This window comes from Phaethon aethereus, assembly GCF_964289735.1.
Source record: "Phaethon aethereus genome assembly, chromosome: 3".
NCBI lineage: Eukaryota > Metazoa > Chordata > Aves > Phaethontiformes > Phaethontidae > Phaethon > Phaethon aethereus.
Genome location: NC_138576.1, coordinates 102,482,277 through 102,495,521, shown reverse-complemented (window position 1 = coordinate 102,495,521; position 13,245 = coordinate 102,482,277). Strand labels below are relative to the sequence as shown.

Here is a 13,245-nt window from a genome sequence, read left to right as displayed (position 1 = left end):
TTTTTCCCCCCCATGTTATACTTTATTTTACAGCGGTACAGAAAAAAAGAAGGAAAAACCTCCAGGACAGAAAGAAAAAAAAGAGGAATCTCATTCTAATGATCAAAGTCCACAAACTCAAGCATCACCTTCTCCCCAGCCCTCCTCACAGACTCTCCAAACACACAGGCAAACTCAAGAAAGCAAGAGTTCTGCTCCAGCTAAAAGGTTTTCACACTACCACAGTACAGACCTAGAAAATGATTGTAATGATACTGAGTTCATATTTGACAACAAGTCATGTGAAATAGTTCCAATCTCATGATCAAGTTAATAAATGTTTGAATTTTTTTCTGCTAGGCAAAGATGCATTCAACATGCATTGCAACAGAGCAAATATGTAAAAATGCAATTTTTCTTTGAGTAATTTTTAAGATTACAGAGTTTTTTGTTCTCTGTGATAGAAATCCTAATAGGGTAGATTACCTCTAATCAGTTGTTATTCTAAAATATTTAACGATGACTCTGACTTGATCCTTCTCAAAATACACTTGATAGGTTTTGTCTGACATAGCTGAATTGTGGAGTGTATTTTGAACGTTGCCATTTACTACATCTTGTAACAGCATTTGTTAAATATACTAGTATCATTATAACTCTTTCTTCGGGAGTTTTTTCCCAAATTACTCTATAAAGTGACTGCAGTTTGGATTTTTTTTTTTTTTTTTTGGTGGTCCTTCTCTCTTCAATTCCTGCTAGGTTGCAGGGTGGTTCACTTCACTTTTGTTCTGATTCTTTACATGAGTGAAGTTCTGGTTTTGCACCCAAATTATAGAACTGCTTGACTTGAGTGAAAGTAGAAGTTTATTTAGGGATTGCCTGTAAGTTCCTACTCATTTTTGTGGAAATTAGGCACGGAAAAAATGGTACTTTTTTTTTTTTTTTTTTAAATGGCATTTTAAAGTTAAGGAAATGGATTTGGGCAGTTACTTCTGAGTTTCAAAACTATGCAGATCACTGTGTTTTCTTTTTCTTTTTTCTGTTTTTGGTTCATTGTCACCTTGCTGTTTTGGAAGGTGTGAAATTTTCTATTACTGTTTGGCATTTAGGAGAATGAAACAAACTCTTAAATTAATGAAATTTATTCCTCTGAAATTTATGGTAGTTCACAAGATTGTGTTGTCTTGCATTGCTTGAATTCACAGCTCTAATAAATATTTAAACTTTCACTTGACTGATGCATGTTATAACACTCCATAAAGGCTCTGTCTCCATGTCTTGCACAAACCCTTAAGTTGTCTGAAGCTGACCTTGTGGCCTGTTGTTCTCCTGCCTGGTATCTCACTGCGAAGGTGTTTGTCTGAAGTCTCGCTTACTAATCTTTTGCAGTGTGGGGGAAAAAAATAAATGCCTTTTTAGTCTCCTAGTGGTTTACCTTGATTTGATTAACTTGTTTGTCGCAGGACCTTTCAGCCTCTTGAGGTGCTGTGGAAGGAGCTTGCCATTTCTAAGGTTGCAGTTCAAGACTTACTCCTGCAAAAAGCATTTCTGACAGGATGAAGTATGATACTGTTAGCAGGACACATGCAGACTCCAAATCAGCTGGTTGAAGAATGAACTGGGCTAGATCACTTTTGAACATGTTTTCTGTGATTAAGATGTGTGTGAAATTAATGAACTAGTGACTGCAAAACTTGCAGGTTCCCATTAGTGTAAATTGGCTACAATAAGATTGCTGAAAAATTGTATCAGAATTCACAGATTTAATTTTCTGTAGTATTGGGCCAAACCTAGCTTGCCTTATTCATGCCAGAACTTTGCAGATATTTGTTTCAAAAAGATTAAAGCCATGAATGTGGTTTAGAATGTGCTATCTGCAGAACAGCTGTATAAAACTGTAATCTGATAGAACTGTTCTACCTCAGAAATCAGTGTGTTAAAGCTGGCGAACAGTTAACCAGGGAAGAAGATTCTACTTTTCTCTGTTACCTTCTTAAGTGATTTTTTTAAAAATAATTTATTCTTTAAGGCTAATACATTCTAGCCTCATTTTTCCACTTTTGTAATTTGTTAGCAATTTAGTAATGAAGTGTAGAGTTATTTTGTTCAAGTTATATAAGAACATTTAGAAATGGAAAGGAATGGATAAAACATTTGGCAACTGTCTTGCTCAATTGTTTTCATTCATCCAGTTAGAACTTTTTGACTAATCTTTTTTTCCTGTTTCATGCTTCAGCTTGAAGGAAGACCTAGCTCTGCTTTTGTCTCCTGCTGCTTGATCTGTCAGTTGCATACCAGTTCCAGTTATTGTTATCTTATTATCTTGTCATTTTAAAATATATTTTTGTTTCTTCTAGCATAAAGAAATCCTTGACTGCTGAAAAACCTCACAGTGCTTGGGAGAGTTCAGATGACAGTCGTAACAAGCTGCTGAGAGTAGCATCAACATCTAAATTAATATCAAAAGTGGCAAAGAATGCAGACAAGTATGTATCAGTTTGGTCCATAAAAGCAAGCGAACTTTAGAGTCAAAATATTATGAAATTACATAATTTTAGTGAATTTATGTATATGCTAAGACCACTTGCATCTTCGTTTTTACCAGGAGTAATTACTTGCATAACCTGACAATGTGGTACACCAGATGCCTGTGAAATCTTAAAATGATTATAAAATGTGAATGCAGGATTTGAGTGTATATGTACTTACATGTTGCCCATTTGGATTAGTGGAATTATGCACTATTAGTTAAGATTTATGGCTTAATGCCACTGTTGTGAAGCTTCCAACCAGTTTTTTCCTAACTAAAACTGATTTGAAAATGCAGGTGTATTTCTGTGAAGTTAATTTACTGGATTTGACATAGTATGTGTTTTTCTAAACTAGACTGTAATAGTAAGAATATACTTTCATGATTTCAGGTAGGTTTCTCAAATTAACTGTTTAACAGATTCCCGATTGCAAGTTCTAGATAATAGGCAGGGATCTTCTTTTCAGCTTCACCTTTAGGAGGTGCTCTTCGTGCTCTTCTTCAGCAGCAGGTTTTCTCAGTTCGTGGTCTTCAATGGAGGCCTCACCAGGAATGAATAGCAGAGAGTAGTTACTTCTCCTGCTCCTTTCAGCACAGGGACAAGAGTTTGCTTTTTGCTGTAACTCCATGTTGTAGACCCCTATTGTGACCCATTTCGTGTCCTCGGTACTCTTTGCCAATGGGGCTTCCCATTTCATATTCACACGCTTAGTTTCTTTTTTTGACTTTGTTGAAATTTTGCTGTATTTGTTGAAATTGTGTTGACTTTTTGGACTGACCAGTCCTCTGTTTGCCGAGATCTCTTCCAGCATGCTGGCGGCTTCTCCCAGCTTGATGGTGTCTGCAGATTTCATACATTTGCTCCTTGATCTTCATTCAAATAGCCATTAACTGTTCCAAGGCAGAACTACCTGAAAAACCCTCCCACTATGACAAATAAAACTCTTCAGACCTTTCAGAGTAATTTCCAGTCTTTTTATGATCGTGTCTGTAGTGCTCTCCTTAGTTTGCTTGTAAGACTGTCAAATACATACTTAAAGTCAAGAGGGTGCAACTGCATTCCTTCTTTCCTAGGAATGAGAAGAACAAAAGCATCTTAAATTAATCATGGGTGTTGATATCAGCACATTTACTAAAAACTTTATGCTTAGCCTGAAGAGTTCTGCAGAGCAGTGAAGTGCTGTGTGTGAGGGATTACGGGTTACCTATTTTGCAAGTATTTCTTTTCTGTTTATAATTGGTTTTCACTGTTGGAATTTAAAAGCCGTTTGGCAATTTAGATTATAGCAGGGTACTGCTAGATAATATTTTGGAATGAAAAAACCCTCTGTCTTGATTTCTACTTAGCAAGTTTCTTTTCTTGGTTTTTGTTATACTGCTAAAATATCTTTCACAATGTGCCACATTCTTCAAATTTGCTAATGATAAAAATAAATTTTACTTTTATTGTCATTTTGTGTATTGGTTCAGGCATGGTCAAAATAGAGGTATCCTGTTTCATTTTCATGAGATTCCGCTTATTTTCTAAAAGACTTTAAATGCTGCCCTTCCACAGTCTCTAATGTAGGAAAAAAAAGCAGGTATCTAACAAAAAAGTGGACAAGGAAAGATTAGAATTAATTCTTGTTAGAGGAGGTTGTCTGTTTGCAAATTGAAGCTGTTGTATCTTAAAGTATTTGGCAAAAAAATAAAGCTTCAAACATCATCAATCATAGACCATCATCTGATTGAAGATTGGGTATTGTATTGTTTGTGTACCTTGCTCTTATGCTTAGGTTTATAATAAAAGCAGTATTTGCATTCAAGAGCACACATTAATACTCATTTCTTACTCACATCCTGGGTGCCTAATTTCTAAAAGAATTGGTTGTATTGTGCAAAGGGATATTGTTATATTGCATTTGTCATTCCCAATTAAGGAATATTGGCCTAATCTGCCTGAAGTTATCTGAGTCTTGTGCAAGGGAATAGAATTCATCCCCTAATGTGGGTGCCAGGACAGAAATGTTCTGCATGTGCTTTGCACTACCAGCTCAGGCTATGAACTTTGTTCAGTAAGCTCGGTCTTTAAGCCAGCACTGAGCTGTAAATCACTCTGATAAAGCAAGAAATGAAGAGTGTTCCCATGGCAGCCCATCACTCAGTGTTTTTCAGGCAAGGCTGGGAATCCAGTTTTAATTTGTCATTTGGCAGCGTGGTGAAGGGTGATTCTACCAATAGCTGAAGATGACTTTCCTCATGCATATGCTTGACCCTTTGTCACTGTTACAAAAACTTGACCTCCATCCAGCTAAAAATACTGGATGCCACTCATACCTTCCTGCTGAATTTCAAATGAATTCAAGAGGGTTTTTTATGCAATATGTTCTCCCGTCAAGGAGTGTTACTCTGGTAAGAAGTAGCTGTGATGCTGGAAATTAGTATTTCTTCCCTCTTCACAAAAAAGAATTGATTTTTTTTTTTTGCGAGTAGTTCATTCCTGGTTCTGGCAAGAAGAGATGTCTCAACTGCATTCCTTTGAAGACTTGTGTTGTAAATCCAGTAATGCTGCATGGATCCAGTTTAAATAAAACTGCAATTTGCTTACATTTAATCCATGTGTCCAACAGGGTTAATTCCTAGAAAAATTGGCGGTACACATGCTGACAGGTTATTTTGACAGGTGTTAAATGCTTTGCATGCAGGCCTGAGGGTGCTTGGCAGCTTAAAACATTTGGTTATTAACGAGTTTGCTCTCTTAAAATGGAATTTTCCATGCCCAAGGAATATACCCTCCAGAATTTATTTTTAAAAACTTTTTGTATTTTGTTGTTGTCACACTAATTCTTAGGAACCCTTGCCACAGGGCCAAAGACTTTAAGTTAGTTGAAAGATACAGTGAACTGTATAAAATAATAAATGCACTCTGGTGACCAAGATTAGTTATTTAGCATCCTGTACTACAGTTACACTGTACGCAGAATCTGATGAGATTGCCAAATGCAACAATGTGTAAGAACTAGATGGTATTGGCTTGATAAGCATTTAGTGTATTATTAACAATATTATTTTGCATTTTTCCCTAGGCACAAAGATGTCATTGTCAGCCAAGGTAAATAAAAACATTGATTTTTCAATCCTGGATGAAGTTGAAAAGATTTGCTTTTGACTGAATAGTGTTTTCCTGTAAATAAATACATTGGGTCATATGTATGCTTATGAAACAGGGATATAGAGCTAAAATGGCATTAATAATTATTCCAAGAATTCATCTGGCCAAATGTGTAAGGATCTTTGAAATTATGGAGAAATGTCTCATCAGCTTAGATCTTTAGGAAAGACAGAAATTTTTGGTGGGTGGTGGGAGGATTCCTTTTACTTCTGTGAAACAAAAATCCTTTTTTGATTGTTTTCTGTGTAAGTATGTGCATAAATAGAGAGAGGTTATGAAAACAAAAGTCTAAAGTTTTGACCTATGTGCCAGTCTTCATCCAAGCAGGTGTGAGTGAGACTTTAGAAATAGTTTTAAGATATTTTATTTCTGTCCCATAACCAGCAAAAATGTCAACTCGTGAAAAAAACAGCCAAGGTAAGAATTAAGCTATGCCCTTTGGTCGCTTTCTAATTTAGCGCTCTCACAAATCTTTTATTTGGCTTTTCACCATCAAAGAGCATCAGTGCATCATCTTTTTAAAACTGTGAGCATTCAAATAACTATTTTGACTTTCTTACTATGGAAATACAGATGTAGACATTGCAGTCTATGTGGGGATTATTTGGGGGTAGTCTAAAATAAATTACTATGTGCATAATTTCCTCAGGGGAGTGTGTGTTCAAGTAAGGTTCTAGAAGTCTTGCATTGTTGCCTAAGAGATCAGAATATTAAGAACTGCCAACTAAAAGATTTGTTTTATCTCAGCTTTCTGTCTTGCCAATATTACAACATATGCACACTGATTAGACAAGAACAGAGACTGAAGGTTTTAATACAGTCTCCTAAAATGAAAAATGAGTGTCTTCTAAAGTGTATGTCTTTGCACCGATGAATCTTGCATTCTGTGGCTACCTGCTGCTGGCTCGTTCAAACAGGGAAAGGAGCAGTCTATCTGAACTTGGTGGGATCTGACAACAACAGAAACCCACTTCTTATGTCGCAAAACTACTCTGCTTTGATGTCCTGCAAACCGTACTGAAGCATGCAGTTTCAAAACTAAAGCATGTAACTCAAGTGCATGCTGTACACAACATAGATCTATGTACAGAGATTCTGTCTCGTGCTTTTTGGCTGCTAATTAACAAATCTGTAGTGTCCAAATTCTGCGCTGTAAGCAAGATTACGTTATACACAGTTTGATTACTTTTGATCTTCTCTGGATTTTCTTTCAAAAAGAAAGGAACACTTTTGGGGGGGGGGGGGAAGTTAATATGGCAAAATACAGTTGAAAGCAAAATCAACTTGAATTGCTTTATCTTTTTCTAATTCATAGAGAAATTACAGATTAAAAATATTCTAAATTGATTGATTCTTATCAAAAGCATCCTTCAAAGACAATAGGAGTGAACGAGGGTGCGTAAAGATCAGGAGGAACAAAGAAGAAATGTTTTTTTATGCCAGGCTGCTTAACATCAACTGCCGAACGGTACATGTGTGCAGCAATGGTTACTTTAAAAAGAAAACTAATCAGTAGTGTCCACACCAGCTGCAATTTAGCTTTGCAAGAATTAAATAAAACTGTTATATTAAAAATACCCTTTCTACCAAACACAGCTTTTCACAAAACCAAGTTGCATACAGCTAAAATACCTTCACTACTAATTCTTTCCTTACAATGTGCTTCTACAATTCTGCGTGCTCTGCCAAGAATGGGCCATCCCTCAGTTCTCTCATCCTGGTAGCTATAACTCCAGTGGCCTCGATGTGTACCCTGCTGTCTGTTGGGTTACTCTGCAGATGATGTGAGCTTTCACTGGATGATGAACGCGAACCTTCCATGTGTGTCGTGTCATAGTCTGTTCTGAGCTCAACTGGAATGAGAGAGAAATATGATGCAGATGACAATGGCCAGTGGCCTCACGTTTATGGAAGATGGAGAGAAAGTCTTGTCATAGAAAATGCATTTACTAGCATTTTAAACATGTATAGTGGCAAAACATCATTCTGTGTTTAACATGGATAAAGTTGCAATTAGCAGGATTCAGCTTCTGAAGATTTTTTTTGTTTGTTATATGGGCCAATGAGTGTATTCTTGACAGCTTTTAGAGTATGTGTCTGCGTGTGTATGTAAGGTTGTATTAGGTTTTGTGTTGTGTTTACTGCCCCAGGAGTGACCACTTGTTAGTTACTGCAGTTGCAGAGCCCGCCCCCCCCCCCCCCCCCCCCCCCCCCATCCTTTCCAGTATAAGCTTAGTGATACTCAGCCAGTTCCCCGTAGTGCAACGTTCTGTTCGGGGCAGGTGACTTCAGCCTGTTCTGTCCTCGATAGCTGCCACATGAATAAACCAGTTTCCACTTGGCGCCTTGATCCAGCTGGTCCGAAAGCTGAAGAGTTGCACAGGCGGTTAACGTGACTTCTGGAGGTGAATCCCGTGCGGCTGGGCAGGGGGGATGAGGGGTAGCCTTTGCTCCTGCTGTTTGTATGGGACCTTCCTGTTCTGCAACCCGAAGGCGTGAAAAGTCACAGCTGCTTTCACGCTCCCTTGTGGCTTGCCAGCCTTTGCCTCTAGAGGCGAGCAGGCTCTAGCATGGCGGTAGTTAAGGTACAACAGCTCCCCTGAGCCGCTCCTTTCACTAGGCTGTACGTGAAACACTGCGCGGGCCCCCGGCGCTACGGGTTGTTTCAACGCGCATCCTGGAAATTGCGTGAGGACGGCTCTCGGGAAGACTGCTGGTGTGCAAACTGCCCAGCTTCGAAGGAAATCTATGTAAAAATACGTCGGTGTGTTTGTACACGTATAAAATAAGGTTGGAAACACAGGGAACTTGCCGTTCATCATAGCAGAAGGTGTTTGCAAGGGATAGTAGGGTGGAAGATGACAATTCTGTGTAGGTTTGAACATCCTGGAATCACTTAGTTTTCTTTTTCTGATTCAGCTATTAAAGAAACTGCTTTGCAACACGTCACTGTAGTACAGTACCACAAAATGTAGAGGAATATGTTTTTGCATGTTTAATTCTTGGAATCTTATTTTCCTAGCAGCAGAAGTTACTGCAATATTATCTGTGTTGTGACCATCCGTGCCCGTTCACTTTGATTTCTGTTGATAATATGTATTAGCTGTAAAAGTGAAAGTCTTGAGGAGCAAGTCAGAACCTTAGATGAGCTTCAGGAGTGAAGGGCCCTTAGCTTCGATATCTGAATTGAATTTGCTGGGGGGAGCTTTGCTACAGTTGTGGCCTCCGAATGTCAGCAAGACCCAGGCAGCTCCCCGCGGAGCCGCAGCCTGGCGGCCGCTCGCGGCACTTCCCTCTCTTTAGCACCGTGCCAGGGCCGTCGTGTTAGCGCTGCCCGACACGTACCTCCTGTCCCGGTACCCGGTTTTGTTCCCGTAGTGCCTTTACCTTCGGTGATGCCAGTACAATGAAGGCAATAGTATACACGCTTCCAGACGTTTGCTGGAGGGATTTTTGGGTTTAGGCTTTTCAGCTTATTTTTGAACATTTGTTTGTTCATCCTTGTAAACCAGGACAACCTTTTTAGAATAAAATCCAGTATTAAGGAGGTATTAAAATTCTGTGAAAATCCAACAAAGCTATGGGTGAAATGAGCGGGTGCTTACTACAGCCTGAAAATGACACTAGCTAAAGTTAGTCTTTTAAATTCTTTACCGGCAGGTGTTTATAATAGCCTATAAAAGCCATCTTGCTTTTCACTTCAGCAGTGACATTTTTAAAGTATTAATCATAAAGCATTAATATTTTTATACCCAGAAGCCAAAGGCTTGGCTTATTTTAAGACAAAAGGTAATTTTTTTTTACCGAGATTCCATGCTTTAGTTTGGTTTTCAGTGATAGCAGCTCCATATATGAATCACTTGTTCACTTACTATAAAGTAATAAGAGACACTCAGACGTTTTGCGATGGCAATAAAAACCATATGTGAAAGAATTAATGAAAAACATTCACTGCATTCCTAAGTTTGTTTCTTTTAAGATTGTGTGTTATTAGTTTCCAGTGCTTTTTCTTCTGTTAGTTTAACTGCGCTATAGTTCTAGCGTCACAGAATAGGGCAATCGTGAAGCACACACTGGAAAAATTTACCCTGCTGATAGTGTGTCTGGTCCACTGAGAGTACAAAATTCAGTAACTACTTCAGATCAGGTTTTTTTATCATACACAGATATTCTGTTGGATGTTTATTGAAGGTGCTCATGTACCTGACGCCAAATGGAGACCCAGTCTCTCTCATTATTGGGCTGCTTGCTCTCATGCAGGCACAGTGCATATTATTAAAAACCATAGATACTGTCAGAAAAACAATTTGGTATTAGGGAGTTTTTATCATTGATTCTTGGTGAAGTCAGGATTTTATTATTTAAGCAGGAAGCATTTAGGTCTTGAGCTTGTTTTTGTCCAGTACTCCTTTTGGAGTCCTTTTTTTTTTTTTTTTTTTTTTTTTAAACAAACCCCTAGAATTTAATATCAAACTTGAGTAGTTTCGATGCAAATAGTAACTGTTGTTAATACCTAGATTCTTAATGTCAGCCAGTACATGCAAAAACAAGGTTTTAACTGATTTACTTAGCAAGTTATATAAAATCAGTAACCAAAGATCTGTTATGAAATCACAAGGCAGAGCTGTAAAATCATTCCAAACTGAGGCAAATCTCGTCTCATCTGCTTTTTTCGACTATTTGGTTTGCATTGCACCACTGCTCAATAACAACAGTGCATGTCTGCTTGTCAGGTTCAGCAAGCATTGACACATGGCTCAGAGCGAGAGATGGCAGACATGCAGCCGCATTTTAATTCCACTGTAACTTAAAATGTAGTGGTCTGGGCACGGTGACTGAATTTGGTTGTATTAGTCTTTGTGCTGTTAGCATTGGTTTAAATTAGAAACAGGCTTCTAAGCTCTTGTCCCTCAGGTTAGTGGTCCTACAGAGTTCTTGGACACAGGCCTGAAAGCAGAAAGCTTGTGGGAAAGAAGCTATTTGTAGTATTAAAAAGCATAACTTCACTGGTCAAGCAACTAGAAGGTGAAGACAGATTAATAAATGTACTCTGGATGTGGTAGTTTACTGTATTTTATTAGAGAGTTCTGCTGGGCCAAGCTCGTTGGAGTCTTTCGGGGTTTTTCGTTTGCTTGTAATTCACTTTAAGGGTAAGATTCAGATGCTAAACACAAGTAGAACTGAGTTGAGGGTTTTGATGCATCAGTCCATGTTGCTCTTTCAAATTAGATGAAGTGGGACCTATTGAAAAATAGTCACAAAAATTTGCAAGATAAAATTATTATAATGATTCCTTAAGAATTAAACTTATAAACATGCCGACAGATAATCTATTTTGTTGTTTATTCACTATTACCTACTCTGTGTAAGTGTGTATATGTGTCTATATATAAAATCTACTATATGCTCATTAGACTTACACTGTGCATACACTATGCATACACTTGCTAGCTGAAGAGCAGTTAATTACAGCACAAACTTGCAGGGCTGCCTCAGGATCTGTCAAAGTAATGAGGAATAGTGTGATATGAAATATGTTCTTCCAGTGTTTTGTTGAAGAAATTGGTAATTGAGGGTGAGGGCTTCTCATATGCTTCTAGGAAACTACTGTGTATTCCTTGATGATTTCACTTTGAGGCATGTTTTTTGGAAACCAGGAGGATTTTGGTTTTGTTATGTCACTGTGTTCAAATTTCTGAAAGATCTAAACAGTAGCTTTCATGTCTCCTGAATTGCTGTTCTATGTAGATATTTCTTAGTTAATCTACAAAGACTTCTTTGATCTTTTTTTTCCTCCTCCTTTCAGTTCCTATTACTTTTATTATTTTCCTCTTAAAACCTTCCATATTCCTCTGGGAATATGATTCATAGAAAGTAATAAATTGCTTAAGTGTCATTTCATGAATCTTTCTGTGCTGATTTCATGCAAGCAGTAATTTCAGCCTTTCATATGGTTTGTGTTGCCATATCTTTGCTGTCTGTTCTCACCTGCATTGTTTTCCACTGATATTGCCTTCCAGCTTTCTTTCCCTGTGTTGCTGGGTCTTAAACTTTCTTCCGAGAGTAAATTAATTGGCATGGTTTGAAGTTGAATTTTGCTGTTACCTTTGTGCTGCTTTTCCTTTTTTTTTTTTTTTAATACACCCTGATTAAAAGCTCATTTATTTTAATGGGTATCTCCTTTTGATATAAGGAGTCTTTGCCAAAAATTTTCAGCCGCTACCTACTGTTTGTCTACAATTTTTTATTTGGCCCCAGTTTTAGTCCTGAATTCTCAGTATTTGCATGCAAGGTAAATACGCTGGCTTATAGTGATGGTCAGTGAAGAAGATGCACTTGTTTCCTTGCAGATCAGGCAGGCTTCTAGGGTTCCCTCTTAGTATCAGCACCTTGTTTCACTGACATATTTGTTCCTCTCTCCTCTAGCAGGCTATAAACTTTCAAAGAACCTGCAGTAGATACTCTGGTTGCTAAAAGTCTGCCTGCAGCCTCCTGGGACCAATTTGGCTTAGTGTTTACACTAATGAACTTGCCACAGGAAAGTAGGAGCACTGATGGAATTCAATTGATGGCATGAAGCTGAGGGACTGAACTGATACAGCGGAAGCTGGGGTTTTGATAGAGTAAGACCCAGATGTTCCTGAGGCCTGGAGTAGTATAAGACAAAATTATATTATTTGAAGTGCAGTCTCACACATGCAAGGAGTTGCTAGCTATAAACAGGTTGTCTGCCAGAATTAAATAGTGAGGAAAAGGGCTCCAGTGTGCTAGTTAATCACACAAAGATTGAATCACTCACTTACTATGAAAATGCAAATGCAGTCCCAGGATGTAAGTAATTCTAATGGAGATACGCAGCCTTATGGAAAATGTTAACGCATCGGAACCCTGTAGGTTCTCCTCTGTAACACTGCATGCGCTTACAGCCACTCGCCATCATAAAAGGTAAATTTTGTGGTGGTGTGGAGACAGACTGAAACCTTATCACACAAAAAGAGAACTAAATAGCTGGATGTTTTTATTTTTGCAAAAGGAAGGCTGGGAGGAGGAAGGGCATGATTGCTGTTCTCATGCTCACCTGATGCACTTTCAGACAGCAGATGAGCAGACCTGTGCTGAAGTTAGCAGCCATGCTGTCACGTGCACAAAAAGTAAGCAACCTGGCCACACTTTACTGTCGCCTGGAAGTTGGGAGGTTCCCAACTATTAGGAGAAGGAGGTTTTTGGATGGTATTCCAAAATTGACAGAGCATATTTGTGTGTATCCCAGTGACAGCCAAGTCTCTGCAGTCCAGAGCGAGTGCTGCAGTACCTGATCAGAGTGAAAACCAGCGTGACGCAGGCAGAGAACGGGCACTGGAGGACATGTTGTGTGTCTGTCGGGCTGGGCTGGGCTCAGCTGTGAGGTCCCTCCAGCTCAATGACATAGGTTTGCAGAGCCTCATGGCTCACTGGTGCTCACATCCAGCTTTAGGTGAGCCCTCACCAAGTCACTGGGCTCTGTCTTGGTGTCACTCTTCCTCAGCGAGGTTTTGTGTCCCTTCAGCTGACTGGGGCCACAGTGTAGTCAGATCAAATGTTTCTG

At 38.7% G+C, this 13,245-nt stretch overlaps 1 protein-coding gene across 1 annotated transcript in view; it reads left to right on the top strand.

Annotated features, from left to right (window-relative positions):
• EML4 (EMAP like 4) overlaps positions 1-13,245 on the top strand; it is a gene marked incomplete at its 3' end in the record, with an annotated part of 92,843 nt that overhangs the window by 38,959 nt on the left and 40,639 nt on the right. Inside the window, exons 4-7 of the mRNA XM_081998041.1 lie at positions 34-207; positions 2,337-2,465; positions 5,575-5,600; positions 6,045-6,077. Of these exons, the coding sequence (XP_081854167.1) occupies positions 34-207; positions 2,337-2,465; positions 5,575-5,600; positions 6,045-6,077 (362 nt within the window). The remainder of the gene's footprint in view (positions 1-33; positions 208-2,336; positions 2,466-5,574; positions 5,601-6,044; positions 6,078-13,245) is intronic.